At 41.3% G+C, this 16,244-nt stretch overlaps 1 protein-coding gene across 4 annotated transcripts in view; it reads left to right on the top strand.

Annotated features, from left to right (window-relative positions):
* Positions 1-16,244, top strand: part of LOC146855889 (protein NEDD1-like) — a 305,997-nt gene that overhangs the window by 223,409 nt on the left and 66,344 nt on the right. For all 4 annotated transcript variants that reach the window (XM_085650678.1, XM_085650679.1, XM_085650680.1 and 1 more), the window contains exon 9: positions 1,255-1,383. In XM_085650678.1, the coding sequence (XP_085506804.1) occupies positions 1,255-1,383 (129 nt within the window). The remainder of the gene's footprint in view (positions 1-1,254; positions 1,384-16,244) is intronic.

Here is a 16,244-nt window from a genome sequence, read left to right as displayed (position 1 = left end):
ATTTTTGCATGAATTTATGAGAAGTGTATTATTGAAGCATTTTTGTTATCTACTGTTTTTAATACAACTGTTACTACTCTTGTTTTGACATTGAGAGGTGGTCACTGTGGCTACTTTTTTATTAAAGTAGCATTTCTGAATGTAACGTTTTTAAAAGTCTGACCTAATTTTAACAGTAGCATTTCATTGGGATCTTAAATTCTCTACAATGTTCATTGTGATGAAACAAACTATTTATGCATTCTAAAACTTGTGAAATATGTGCTTGTTAGCATTTTTGTATAATGTAGGGGTGTGCAAAATTTGCATAATTTGCTTTTGCGTAATGAAGCAGATTTACAAAAAAGTAAGCCAAATTGCACATAACTGCGCAAAAAAACAATCCATCATGTTACACTAAATTTAAGAAAGCCTTGCATTTGCAATACATAATGTGCAGATTCAATCACTTCTCTTGACTACATTTGGCTTAAATAAAGAGAAACGTTTACATGGGATTGGACAGTTTGTTGGCTATTACTATGCTACCTTTCATTTGACACATCTGCTGCTAGCCTGAAAACAAACACATAACTGAAGTGTGTTTAGATTCCTTGGTGTGTTTAAGCTTGCAGTACCGCCTCCTGTCTGCAGGGGCAGAGCTGAGTATACAAAGAAACACACTTGCTATAACACAGGTCCCCACAAGGTAAATTTAAAAAAAGTTATAAAAATTGACACAGATGTTTCTGGAGTCATTTTCTGTCATTTAGAGGGCATTACCTTGTGGGGACTTGGGTTCCCCACAAGGATAGTATCTCTCTCTCTCTCTCTCTCTCTCTCTCTCTCTCTCTCTCTCTCTCTCACTCACTCACTCACTCACTCACTCACTCACTCACTCACTCACTCACTCACTCACTCACTCACTCACTCACTCACTCACTCACTCACTCACTCACTCACTCAATCACACACACACCCATCCCCCTGTGAAGTGTGTATTTACTATTCTATCTCCACCTTCGCTTCTATAGTATGGTAGGTTATAAAGCAGACCAAGGCAAATATAGCTGCACTTTGACTTTTTTGATACTCTCACAGGCCCTCCTAACGTGTCTTAGCTTGGTAAGTGCTTTTTCCCCGCTGAGAGCCTGCTGAAATGTTACAGTTTTATTTCTCTACTTTTTGCGCAGCTAGTTTTTGTTTGTTGCAGATTGCAATTTGTTTTGTGAGATTTTTTTTTTTTATTGAATATGCTAACCTATTTTGTTATAGGTGTTTATAACAGAGCCATCCCAGATATGTGTGCAAAAGAATCCGATTATTCAAAAGGTGGGGATTCCAAAACCAAGAAGGAATATTGGAGGGATAGTCTGGGTGATCATTTCTCTCCAGTTAGAGATGGTAAGTTTACATAGTCCTGCTTTAAACCATCTGTTTTAAACAACTTGATTCAATGTTTTAGGTAACCTGTAGTACTGAATAAACAAGCCAACTGGACTGAAGGTTCACCTTCCAGGGGGAATCACCCACTGATCTTAATCCAAATGAGACCTGAAGTGTCATAGCCGTCAAGGTCTTTCCTTTTTCCACATCCTTAAAAAGCAAAACAGCATGGAATGGATGCTGTGATATCATCATGCAACCTTGTGTATTTCATTGTTTGTCAAAATGATTGAGTCTCCCCTCTCGAGTTCCACTGATTGATCCCCTTTCCAGTAATGTTGAGTGTTTCTGGTTTCTCTAGGTGCAGTGTTCCTCCTGGTCACAACCCTCCCAATAGTGCCTTTTGTAGGTGGATATCTTTTCCCACTGACAGTTGACATGGTGGCAATTTTGTCCTTCCCTATGTAGGTTTCACATTTGGCTGTGTAGTGTCAGGCCCACAAATGTGAAGACCCATCACTGTTTGGCTGCATGTGTTACAAAACACACGTTATCGAACACTGACACCTCTCTAGACCGAACAAGAACTCGAGATTTGAATTGGGAAAATTACGCCCTCACCTTTCAGGCGCTGCGGGCGAGGTGGCCGAATGGACAACACGGCTGTGATCGCTCTGCGGAAACAGAAAACTACAGTTCCCAAGAGCCTGTGTGGCGCGTCACATGGGTGCAGGAAATTACGCAATTTCAGGTCCCAGAAGGCTATGAAAGCCTTCCATTGTGGAGGAAATGCCGCAGATTATCCTGTGTTGCTGGTAACTCAGAGGACAAAGGGGTTTGGTGTTTTGGAGTTTCTGGTGCAGTAAGGGTGTCTCATGACACCGCCTTTCCAGTTCCTTTCTGGTTTGGCAATTTGATGGGGGCAGGCCACTTTTTCGTATTTATAGAAGCAGATATACTACACTGCTATTCAGGAGCCAGTACTTTGATTTGAAGGCTCGGGTATATTCTAAGGATTCTTAATTTCCAGGATTTCGTGTCTGCCACAGAATACGTTTAGACTTGTATATGAGGTGGTATAGTACCTGATTTTACGGCTATACTACTCACGTTTCTACTTACTCAAAATCATCATTTCAATTTTTAATTGTGTGTATTTCACTTGGAATGATACCTACAGTGCTCCACCATATGTCATATGGATGGATAAATGTTGTGTGTTTTTGTTTGTGTTCTAGCAGTGGGTCAGTGAGAGGTTGATGCTAAGCCTTGTCCTTCCTCCCTTGTGATGTTAAACATTACACAAACATTGGTGGGTACTATTTGATCTATAGCATATGTCTTAAGCATAGCATAAAACATATTGTTTCTGTTCGCAGTATCCAAAGAATGAGTTCTGGGTCTAAGCCAAGTCTGTTCTATAGAAGACGCAGTAGCCGTTTGGGAAGTTCTTGATGAAATCAAATCGTTCTTCTTAACACTACTGCTGGATCTTGTTATTTTTCTTTACAGGTATATAGGAATAGATAAACCCTATGAGTAAATGTTATAAATGTTTAGACAATTTTCTAAAGCCAGTTTTCTAAAACAAGTCTTTCTTCTCACAGGTCTCCCTCCACGTGGTTCCCTTCCTTTCCTTCCACTGATTAACCACCTTAATCTTCCGTGCTATTATGGCAAGTCAGAATTATGGGTGTCAATCGGTGGACCCATTTGAGCAACGAACTGATCCTGAGAGGCCACCGAGGTATCCGTGACAGAATAATCTGCCTATTATATAATATACATCTCCCGGTCAGGTCATTGTGACTATGGCCATCCTCGAGGAGGTGTTAGCCACTTTAGTTATATTACAACAAGATATCACGGCCTCGGGCTGAGACAGCGGCCTTACAAGATAAGGTAGATGGAATACAGAGAAATCCTTTTGATACCCAGACTGGGCAAAACATAGGAGGGGGTCCCATGGCAGTTTGGGAGTCCCTCTTTCCATCCACCACATACGGTGGAGGTGCCCACACCCATACCCTTAGCTGCTCTGGAACATTTCCACGGAGATGCCTCCAAAGTACAGGTGTTTATGACCCAAATAATGTTACATTTTTCTTGTACACCCAAGGCCTTTCCCACTAATCAGGCTAGGGTAGCCTTTATGATTTCGTATGTAACTGGGGATGCAGCCCAGTGGGCAGTACCTTTTGTACGCCAAGATGACCCCATATTATTTGACTGGGAAGAATTCAGGAAAGAATTCGAAACTGTGTTCGATCGCAGAGTAGCTTCTTTCTCGGCTGATAGAGAACTGTTAGAACTAAAGCAAGGCAATAAGGACCTTGTAGTGTACATTAATACCTTTCAACGTTTAGTGGCAGAAACACAGTGGCCAGAAGAAAAAAGGGCTGCATTGTTTTACCAAGGTCTAAAAGACAAGATGAAAGATGTATTGGCCCAGATTGATCCACAGCCGTCTCACTGCACTGACCTTATCAATCTTTTATTACGGTTGGAATACTGAATGAGGAATGTAGAGGGGATAGGAAGAAGGTTGAATGACCTCCTACCCAGTTCGACAAGAATAGATTCGTAGGGGGGTCACCTGGGTCACCCGTCGAACCTATGGAAATGGGTACGGTGTGTGCACCGCTAACTCAAACAGAGAGAGAAAAACGGCCTCTGTATGTATTGTGGCAATAAAGACCATTTTGTTAAAGAGTGTTTAACTAAACCACGAGCCACTGCAGGGTTCAAGAAACCGCAAGTGGCTATCGCAGAAGTAACACACGAAAACTAACAAACTCAAAGATACCAGAAGGGAAATCTTTGGGTGGTGTGACCATCCCTTCTATTAAACAAAAGGCAAGTCTTTTCCCAGACCATTTCTTCATAACCATCCAATTAAAAACGGGGAAAGGTTGGCAGGGAGTAGACGCTATGATCAATTCAGGAGCCACAGGGCTTTTTATGGACAGCATGGTAGCCAAGAGACTGTTTCTTGGTGTAACGGACAAAGATAATCCTGAAGAAGTATGAACAGTTGATGGGACAGATTTGAGTACAGGTCCTATTAAATTCCACACAGATAGCTTAGAAATGTGTTGTGGGGAAGGGCATACAGAATGCTTGAGATTTAACATTATCCAGGCTCCACAGTGTGGTGTCATTCTGGGCCTACCTTGGTTAATAAAGCCTAACCCCTCTGTCAATTGGGAAGATAAAACGGTGGACTTTAATAGTTCATGTTGTAATGAACATTGTTGTACAAACATGTTGACTCCAGTAAAAAGTTTAAGTGCAATACATAGCATTGCCACCGCTATTGAAACAGATGTTGCCCTGCTCTCTTGTTATACAGAATACCAGGATGTATTCTGTGAGAAGCAAGCAGACACACTACCCCCTCATAGGCATTACGACTGCCAGATTGACTTAATACCAGGAGCAGTAATTCCCTGTGGGAGACTTTATGCTTTAACTGAACCAGAAAATACACATGTAAGAGAATACATCGACAAATATCTTGAAAATGGGTTTATATGCCCCTCAAAGTCACCTGCAGCCTCTCCTCTTTTCTTTATACCAAAAGCGAATGGCGAAAAGAGAGTCTGTATCGGATTTAGAACCCTCAACAATGTTACAATAAAGAACAGATATCCTTTACTCCTGATACCTGTTTTACTTGAGCAAGTTAAAGCAGCCACCGTCTACACACGACTAGATATAAAAGGGGCATATCACTTGGTACGCGTAAGGGAGGACGATGAATGGCAAACCACCTTCCGTACTAGGTATGGGTTACAAGAGTACACGGTGATGCCCTTCGGCCTTTGCAATGTCCCCGCAGCATTTCAATATTTCCTGAGCGAGGTGCTGCAGGAGTTTCTGGACAGGTTTGTGGTGGCATATATTGATGATATTTTAATTTACTCTTCCAACATTGAAGATCACTATATACATGTGTGCAAGGTGTTTAAGGCACTTCGACTGAATGGACTGTACTGTAAACTCAGTAAGTGTGAGTTACACGTGAGTAAAGTAGAGTTCCTGGGAGTCATGTTGTCACCCACAGGACAGGAAATATCAGAGAGCAAAATCCTGGCAGTCAAAGAGTGGCCAAGACCTACCAATGTTAGAGACATACAATGTTTCCTTAGATTTGCAAACTTTTACAGCAGATTTATAAGCCACTTTTCTAATACAATGGCCCCTATCACCAAACTGTTAAGAATAAATGTCTCCTTTCTCTGTACAAAGGAAGCCGAAACTTCATTTCAGAGTCTAAAACGAGCCTTTGTTACTGCTCCCATTTTGGCTCACCCGACCCAGAAAGCCTCTATGTAGTGGAAGCTGATGCATCAGATGTAGCCATCGGAGCCATTCTCTCCCAAAGGCACAAAACCACTGGCCAATTAGACACTGTGGCCTACATATCACGTAAATTAAACAACGCTGAGATAAGATACTATTAGCAATAAAAGACACCTTCAGTGATTGGAAACATCTCCTGATGGGAGCTAAGCATGTAGTGACTGTATATACAGATCATCGTAACCTGCAATTTATATGTTCTACCAGAATGCTATCACCCACACAACTTAGGTGGATACTCTTTTTTTCTGAATTTCATTTCGCCGTTAATTATAGGCCAGGAGCGGAAACAAAAAAGCTGACGCTCTTTCCAGACAAGAAACGATCCAGGAAGGTATAATCGAACAACATCAATCCGTTTTGAATCTCCAACAAGTATTGGGATTCCTCCAAACAGATTCTTTTATGCAAAGAGTAGCACAGGGTGTGCAAACCCGTTATTGGAAGGAATGGTTAAAGAAAAACACCCAATGGACCGTGAACAAAGGTTTCCTATGAAAGATAAACAGTTATTAGTGCCGATTAAGGCCTTGCGAAAGAAGGTGTTTGAGTGGTGCCACAGTGCTCATAGTGCGGGACACAATGGTATTGATAAAACTCTCGACAAAATATCTTGACAATTCTGGTGGCCTTTGGTTGGAAAGGATGTAAAAGACATGATACACAGGTTCGAGACTTGTGTACGAGCCAAGGTAGACCATGGAAAACCCCAAGGACTGCTACAACCACTTCCAACCCCTTTGGTCCCTAGGAAAACGATTTCCTTGGATTTTGTAGTTGGACTACCAAAAGTCAATGGCTGTACCGCCATTCTAGTAGTGGTGGACAGTCTCCTCAAGATGGACCGTTTTATTGCCTGTACGCAGGAACCCACCTCAGGACAATTGGCCAAGATGCTTTTGTAACATGTTATCCGGGTACATGGTCTACCCACTAATATTGGTTCAGATAGGGGCCCACAGTTCACAGCTCAGTTTTGGAAAGCCTGGTGTGCTGCTTTACATATGAAGTCCTCTACATCAACCAGCTTCCATCCTCAATCAGACGGACAAACCGAGAGACTAAATCAGACCCTGAAACAGTATTTAAGATGCTACGTCGAAGAGCATTCTGATGCATGGGTTGAGTTGTTGTGCCTGGCAGAGGTAGCCTACAAAAGTGCAAAACATCAGTCAACCAAAATAACTCCCTTCTACAGCAGTTATGGATTTCATCCTCTGTTCATACCTTTAATCCATCTGGTGACCAATCAAAAGGTGCCTGAAGTACAAACCAGAATCAACTACATACAGCAAACCCTAAAACATACATATCGTAACCTAAAAAATGCCAAAATGTAATATAAACCAAAGGCTGACAAACAGCGTAAACCGAATCCTATATACCAGGTGAGTGATGTGGTGTGGTTGTCCACCAAAAATATTCGTTTTCGCAAATACAGCATTTTCAATCCGAAGTTTATTGGACCTTATAGAATCAAGAAAATCATTTCTCCATTGCGGTGTGCCTCGCACTTCAAAGATCCCTGAAAATACACCCTGACTTCCATGTATCACTTCTGAAACCCTCCTACACACCCGTAAAGAAAAGACCTTCTCCGGTATGGGTGAACAATGAGCCTGAGTATGAAGTGCATAAAATACTGGATTCCATGACGAGGGGCTCGCAACTGTGGTACCTGGTATTGTGGAAAGGGTATGGTGTGGAAGAGAATTCATGGGAGCCTGCTGCAGGAATGCATGTTTCAAAATGCATCAAGTCCTCCCACGCTAAATATCCAAACAAACCTGGTTCGTGTCAGCGTTCTTCGGAAGAAGGATGTGCTGTTACAAAACTCACGTTATCGAACACTGACACTTCTCTAGACCGACCAAGGACTCGAGATTTGAATTGAGGAAAATGGCCCCCTTACCTTTCAGTCGCTGCGGGCGAGGTGGCCGGACGGACAACACGGCTGCGATCGTAGTGCGGAAACAGAAAACTACAGTTCCCAAGAGCCTGTGTGGCGCATCATGAGCGCACAAGAAATGGCGTAATTTCAGGTCCCAGAAGGCTATGAAAGCCTTCCATTAAGGAGGAAACACCACACAGATTATCCTGTCTTACTGGTAACTCCGAGGACAAAGACGTTTGTTGTTTTGGAGTATGCGGTGCGGTAGGGTGTCTCATGACCCCACTTTCCCAGTTCTTTTGCAGTTTGGCCATTTGATGTGGGCAGGCCGCTTTATCATATTGATACAAGCAGTTATACTATACTGCTATTCAGGAGCTAGTACTTTGATTTGAATGCTCTGGTATATTCTAAGGATTGTTAATTTCCAGGATTCGTGTCTGCCACAGAATTCGTTTAGACTTCATATAAACCAGATGGTATAGTACCTGCTTTTAAGGCTCTACTACTCACGTTTCTACTTACTCAAAATCATCATTACCATTTTTTATTGTATGTATAATATCAATATTTCACTTGGAATGATACTTAGAGTGCTCCTCCATATGGCATATGTATGTATAAATGGATGTACGGATGTATAAATTTTGTGTGTTTTGTTCGTGTTCTAGCAGGGGGTCAGTGAGTGGTTGATGCTAAGCCTTGTCCTTCCTCCCTTGTGATGAAACATTACACAAACATTGCGGGGTACTATTTGATCTATAGCATATGTACCTCTTGTGTATGTCTTAGGCATAGCATAAAGCATATTGTTTCTGTTCGCAGTATCCAATGAATGAGTTCTGGGCCTAAGCCAAGTCTGTTCCATAGAAGACGCAGTAGCCATTTGGGAACTTCTTGATTAAATCATATTGTTCTTCTTAATGCTACTGCCGGATCTAGTTATTTTTCTTTACAGGTATATAGGAATAGATAAACCCTATGAGTAAATGTCATAAATGTTTAGACTATTTTCTAAAGCAAGTTTTCTAAAAACAAGTCTTTCTTTTCACAGGTCTCCCTCCCCGCTTTTCCTTCCTTTCCTTCCCCCGATTGACCACCTTAATCTTCCGTGCAATTATGGCAAGTCGGAATTAAGGGTGTCAATAGGCGGACCCATTTGAGCAACAAACTGATCCTGAGAGTCCGTTGAGGTATCCGTGACAGCATGTTCTGCATTTTCTTTTCTCGTGTAATTTGTGGATTCATACATATGGGGTGTGGTTTTTATGGAGAGCAACATTGAAAACTCGGATCTTAATACTTTCTTACTGGCTGAGAATTTTACTCAGTTTTCATATGTAAATAGGAGAGAACAATGCTGTTATTTGCAATCCTCTACTGCAGGTTGAAGTGCAATACGAGTTGGAAACAATCGGTGACCAACCCAAGACAATCATAGCTAGTTTTCCTATAATTGCAGCATCACAAAACTATAGAGTGCTGTTAGGTTTTCATGGGTGATGAGATTCTCAGATCTAAATTTCAAGCATGTACCTATCAATCTACATTAGGATATATGTACGTGGAGACACTGAGACACATAGGATGGATAACATTTTTTGTTTGTACCCAATTGTCATATGATTTTATGTGAGTTTGCCTTCCCTGGTTATTGTGCCTAATCAAATTTAGGAAATCATGCAAGTGTCCTAGTCCTAAAGTCAGAATAGTTTTATATTTTCACAAATGCATAACTTGCATTCATAACCAAATTATGTTTGCCAAAGTTACCTGGCCTAATTTTATACCCTGGACAAGTACAGTAGCAGTTGGCAACTACTGAAAGTGGTGGGACAGGCAAATGGGTGGGTTCTGTGCTAATGCCGGTAAAAATGAGCATGCATCCAATCAAGTTGCTAAACTGAGAAGTAAGTAGGGATAGTGCTTATTTCTCGTCTCAAAAACTGAAAAAAAAAGAAAGAGGACACTGTTATTACGGCTATGACTTTGCGCCAGAACTCGTGATATCAGCACTCGGAGGTGAAACATTTTAGGAACTCACTGGAGAATTTATGCTTAACAACTTGCATATGGGACTCGTGTCATCATTACGGGGATGAAAAAGCTTTGAATTATCTACCAGACAATTCACACCTAAACAATTGTAGTTTATGCCCTGAAGAATGCCTAACCTTTAGGGACGGACAGTTGCGGCTGGTAATGAACGAGGGTGGTTTAAAAAATCTGAAATAGCACTTACCTTCTAATGTGAAGACTCCTTGGTTATCTCACGTCAGCTTGATCAGGCAGAACAGGAAGCACAAACAGGCTCCCCTAGCCAATCTCAACACTGCAATGCAGTGGGAGCCTGTGAATGTTACACACCAGGCTGTGCATTACTTACTGCCTAGTGTGGAACATGCTAAGTGCCTATTTCAGTTTGGCCTGCCAAGATGCACACTGAAGTGCACATATTACCTTCTCCCCCTGCTGGCTGCATTGACAGCCAAGCTCCAACTGCACCCTAAAACCTGCTTCAGCGTGAAAAATAAAATAACGGCATTGTGTTGTTATCATTTTATTTTTCCTACTGTGCACTGCTAAAAGCAGTGATGTGACGCTCTGGGAACGAAATGCATTGGCTGCGTCCATGTTGCACTGTTTCAAGCAAAGAAATAAAGAATTAACATTTGAATATATTTCTCCGTGGCATCTTGATCTACTAATTGAAATGTTGTGTATTCGTGAACACTGATTTGTTAGAAGATACAAGACCATTTGTTTGTTTAAAATTAACCCCTTCAGTGCCCATGACGAGCTGGACTCGTCATGGGCCGCGGTGGCGCTGTGCCCATGACGAGTCCAGCTCGTCATAGACCCCGCCCGCTAATGCAACGGCCGGCACTGGGCGGGGAAAGGGGCGGGCACTGAAGGGGTTAACTAGACTGCCATTTAACGTGTGCTTCCCCCTCATGTTGTTGTATTTGAAAGTCTTAGTGTGTTTTTTAGACGGCTATCCCTGGGAGTGGAGCACCTTCTTATGGGAATGATAGTGTGCGGTGACTCTTACCACAACCTTTCTATAGCTACTATTGTGAATTGAATACAAAATAAAATGTGTTCTTTTTAGACCTCTTTACATTTCACAGCACGTAAAATGGAATGGAACCAGCTTTACTTACATTTTGAAGTAAAAATGCAGCAGATTATCAACGAGGCTAAACATTCACTAAATTGCCAACATGCATTACATTAGCGTTTTAAAATTAAAATGTTTGATTGTAAAACGGTAATGTAATGGATGTCAGCGATTTAGTGTCCATTAAATAAAGTAAAACAAAACATTCACTTTCCTTGCTCCCCATACTCTCTCTGGTCCTGGTATTCTTTTCGTCGTCCAGCGTGGGCCCCAGCCAACTCTCATAACCAGTCCAGCATGAGAGAAGCACCCGGATTGGATGGAGCGGGCAGTCTCAGCGCTCCTGAAGGCACTGGAGGCCTGTGCTTGCTCTCCACTCAGCTGTCTAAGCCAGCTTCATTGCAGAGGTGTAAAGTACACATGTTTGATGGGCCGTCTCAAGACAGCCGGCCAAAGTGACATGTGCACTGTATACTTAGGTGCCCAGCCCACCACTCCGCCCTGCTGCCACTCAGCAGCAATGGCCTAGCCTTCCCCTGACAGTCGGCTTGGAACAGAGTAGTGGAAAATAAAATGGTGATAAACTAACTTTATTACCATTTAATTTTTCAACTCTGCAGCATTTTTATTTATTGGGGCGACGCTACTTAGCCCTAATGGAGTAGCCGCTCCTGCGTAAGTATCTGATAAACAAAGAAATCATTCCAAAACATACATATTGAATGACTGCTATTACAAGTTCAGACATTTCCCCCGACGTTTTAAAAAAATGTATTTTTAATATTTTAAAGCATCTAGAAATAAATTACTGTTCATGTAAATCAGAACTTTTATTTTAAAACGTTATTTCCTACATTTCACCCACTATGTTAAGACATAATAAAAATAAATATATATTCTCCAGGACAATGTGATTTAATTACTAAACAGTGTTTTAAACTCAAATTGTTTCAAAAGTATTTGATGACATTACTTTTACAAATTTGATACTCTTTTGCGTTATTTGCAGGAAAATATGTTTAATTATATAATTAACAATTTTGAAAAATAAAACTATTGCCATACGTTAGCTATTTTCAGAATGCAAGCCACCGTAGGTCACATTAGATTCATCTGGTGTAGGTGGAATTTCTTGTCATCTAACTGAAAAAGTGTGTGGCACACGGAGATCCCTCTTCTACAAACGAGCCTTCACAAATCCAGTACCAAAAGCAATCACCATTCTCGTTAAAGTGGTATGTAATTAGGAGAAACTAGAACAGTTCAGACATCTTATAATAAATACTTGACGAGAAGGACTCGATAATGGAGGGTTTAAAAAGAAGAGGGTGTTTAGACGTAGCAGCAGAGGTTGTTTCAAGAATGTTTAGGTCAATGATCCCCGGAAAAGGGAATATAATTAAACAGTCAATTGTATTTGTTGCATTTTCTTTTAAAGTGGTGGGAAAGAAAAGGGAAATATTGATAAGCAATTGGAAAGAAATGGATGAGGACGTCAGCTGAAATTATGCTCAGACAAATGGATAATTTGAAGGGCGTGCCTTGTATTGGCGCTATGACACAGAGAGGAGCACACACTGGAAAGTGTCTGCAACCATAAAATCTCCATCTACAATGCTTTGCACATCAATTTTGAGGGTGTTCTCTTCAGACTTACTCCTGCCATGGTGCAAATCCCCCTCCGGTGCCCGGATGGAAATGGCTTGTGGAGAAGTTAGTAAATATGCACAATCCACGCCCACTTTACCTATGCATAATGTCACACCTTACAAAGATGCATGCATGGGTATATCAACTTGTGCATGGAAATGTATTTTTTTCGGAATTCCTTACACTGGTAAATCAAGCCATTTGCATATTAGTTCAACTTAAACTTGCAAATGGATTTGTGATTGGGACCTGTTATATGGAGCTCTACATCATGCGGACATCCTGGCAATCTGGCATGGATTCTGTTTCGTAAACCACCGTTGGCCATCCCTGAAATGCTTTTCAGCTGTGATTCCTGACAAGACTTTGCAATATTAAGGAACACAGTGTCTCACAGTATGACCTCTAATGACCCTTGATGGGTTTTGCATTTCCGGTGCAAAAACATTTAATTTCCCACTTGTGCTTACTTCTGAAATCACGCGTGTTAGGTTTTATAATGCACGTATTAACAAGCAATGCAGGCTGAGGAAATCATTAAATGCCGCTATGATCCCTCCTATTGTGGGTTTCATTAATTAGTGCAGCCCTATCTCTCTACTGTATGGACGGATACTCCACAAAATAATGGCCTTTTGACACTGAGCAGAATGGTTAATTTGATAATGATGCCAGCCTTTAAGGGCCAAAAATGTTCTAAAAACTCAAAGATTTTCTTTCTTTAATTGCATTCTGAGCAGATACAATTACTTTTCCAATTTACATTTCAAGTAATTTAATTGGTGTTAGACGAAAAAGTTGCTTTTTGATGCCTCTAAATTAAATGACATTGGAAACTGACAATTTTACGAACAGGGTCATCTTGTACTGGAATAGGTTAAACAAAAAATGCTGAAATAATTTAAAAGTCCTCTTGCAGAGAACGAGCTTGTTGAGTGAATAACTCCATGCACGCATCAGAATCTCTCTGCTGTACACACACTTACAGGGCCTTGCAATGATATGAGGATGCAAGTAGATTACACAAATGCAGCGAATTGGAATATTAATATTTTCCAGTCATGTAAAGCACTCGATGCTTTGCACAATGTGGTTTTGATAGTTTTCCAACTAAGAAATAGTGAGACCTCTGTTGGTATTGTTCATCTCTCACTAAGAGTATTAAATAATACAGTATCATTAGCTTCCGGAGCATTTATCGATTTAAAAACAGGAGTGTGTGCATCTATGTAGTTCACAGGGGTTTTAAAGATTAAGATTAACTGTAGGACAGTTTCACATGTATGTCAAATTACCCGAAACAGGAGAAAATGTGTATGTTTTAGTACTGAAATTCGCTTGAACAAAAACAAGAAGACAGGGTTCCAAATCAGTAATTTGCTTTTGTTAATCGGTTGGCAGCAGTGAGCATTTCACTGAATGAAGTAAAAGGAGGCCTGAAAAATATATATATGAAAATCTGGTTTAATGATCTTGATTAACCATCCGATAGTACAGATGGTATTGGAGGATATAAAATTGGTAACATTCAGTACATACAAAAGGTATTAAAATAGTGCAGATAATGAACAGTGTTTAAAAAAAAAAAAGTGTGCAGTGAAAAGGTATAGGATCGAATAAAAATCCACTAAATATAGTTATTGGTCAAGGGGTATATCACTACAATTATCATCATTTTGACACCTTGAGTATAATTTAGGATAGAGTCATTATCAGAACAGTTAGACAAAGCTTCTCCCAATAATCACCATACAACAAAAGCAAAATAAAAAGCTGCAAAACCATGGCGGAACAGAAGTCACAGTCAAAAAGGTAGGTTCCATCAGGCGTAGTTACTAGCATGAATATGTGGCCAATTCAGTTTGGACAGAATTGTTTCCACAAACCATCTGCACTGAGAAATTACGTGGTATCCGGAGCCCTGTGATATCACGTATGACTCACTGGCAAACAGCAGAGCTCCAAACCTGAAACAGAAAGTCTCCCTGTTTCAAGGATTGAACATGGATGCTTGTTCCAATTCTGTCTGAGGGAAAGACAATTGCTACCAGAAACCGCAATGCCTTTCAACAATAAGTATCAAATGTAAAAGACAGGTGTGCAGGGAGGGTCACAACTGGAAGTAAAAACAGCAGCACAAAAAACGTCTAGGAGGTGGAGGACTGAACTGTGATCCTTGAAATCAGTGAAGACACCAACAAACCTCAGCAGGACAGGCACTAGTGTCTACAAAACTCATCCTTGCCAAGAACTATCCATCAAATAGGTTTTATTGTTACAGTCTCACAAACCTTCTAAACTGTTAACATGGTATTTGATAGGGGAATAATTTCCCTGCTCCCATAGCGGCAAAAGAAATAGAAAAAATGATAAACAAATGCCTAGCCACCTACCTCACTGACAACCACTTCCTTGACTACACTAAATCTGGATTCCGGTCCAACCACAGTACACAGACTGTCCTCATTGCCATCACAGGTGGCATCTGGAGGACCTTGGACAGAGGTGACACCGTGGCCCTTATGCTACTTAATCTTTCCACAGCCTTTGTCACTGCCTCCGATGCCATCCTGATGCAGCAACTGCACAAAGACTGTGTCCAAGGTCATCCAATGCACAGGATTTACTCCTTGCTGACAGGCCCCATCCGGTCGGTCAGCCTGGCCCCCTTCACCTCAGATGCCAGAGTTCCTCAAAGATCATTACTTTGCCCTGATCCAGGAGACAATCACAGTGATAGGAGGCAGAAGAGAAGCTGTATCACACGAGACAACGGGGCACCATCACCAGGAGAGATTTGACTTGAAACCCAGCACAACTACTTGATCGAAAACCTGAATCTAAAGAATAACATTCAGAGCTTAATGACACAGGAGATAAAGTTTTGACTGACCCATCCTTAGGAAAAGAGGAGTTGAGAATCATCGACCCAACAATGGGTTGGCATGACTGGCAGGCAGGGCTGGTCTTAAGTCTAGGCCATCCAAGTCAGATAGTGTGGAGAATCTATTTGAGGTTGGGACAGGAAACTCTCTGGTAACAAATGGACGGAAAGCAGTTGTATTCCTCTTTCCTGTCAATGGAGACCTGACACTACAGTATCTTTCTCTGTCACAATTCTCTCCTCTCCTTTTCACCACCCTCACCTCTCCTTTCTGTTCATCTCTGTTCCTTTACCTCACCTCTACCACTACCTTACTCTTTTCTCTCTGCACCTTTATCAATACTCACTGTTCCACCTCTTTCTGCAGTTTTTCTCTTTCACTTTACTATTTCGACATCTGCTCTCCCTTTCTTTCTTACATGATTGTCTGTATCTCCCTCTCTACTTTACTCTCACTCTACCTCTGCGTCAATTTTATTTTTATTTATTTGGAAGGTTTTATATAGCGCTAGCTCCACCCGGGTGTATCAGAGCGCTTTACATTTGCATGCTAATAAACAGGGAATGTACAGCAGTTGTTATGAGAGAAACAATTATACAAGGTGGCCTAAAAAAGTATAACGAGAAATATAGTACGTAATGAGAAAGGGAAGGAGAGGATGGTCAACCAATGAGTAAGATAAATATGTAATTATCGACTATTATACAGTATACCAGGGGAGGGCTCAGAGGTCATAGTAGTGCAGGGGGGATTGGGTAAATGAGAGGGGTAGGATGGGATGGGAAGGGAGGGTAGAGGTGTGGGGAGGGGTCAGGAAGGGGGGGTGTAGGTGAGAGAGGGAGGCAGTGGTGCATTAATGAAGGACTGAGCGTGTAGCCAGTATAGAGAGCGAGGGAATAAGTTCCCCAATAATTAGTGAGCAGGTGTATTTTAAGGTCTCTTTTAAAACTGACATACGAAGGGTTAC

This window comes from Triturus cristatus, chromosome 4_1 (genome assembly GCF_964204655.1).
Source record: "Triturus cristatus chromosome 4_1, aTriCri1.1, whole genome shotgun sequence".
NCBI lineage: Eukaryota > Metazoa > Chordata > Amphibia > Caudata > Salamandridae > Triturus > Triturus cristatus.
This window is presented reverse-complemented; position numbering and strand designations above follow the sequence as displayed.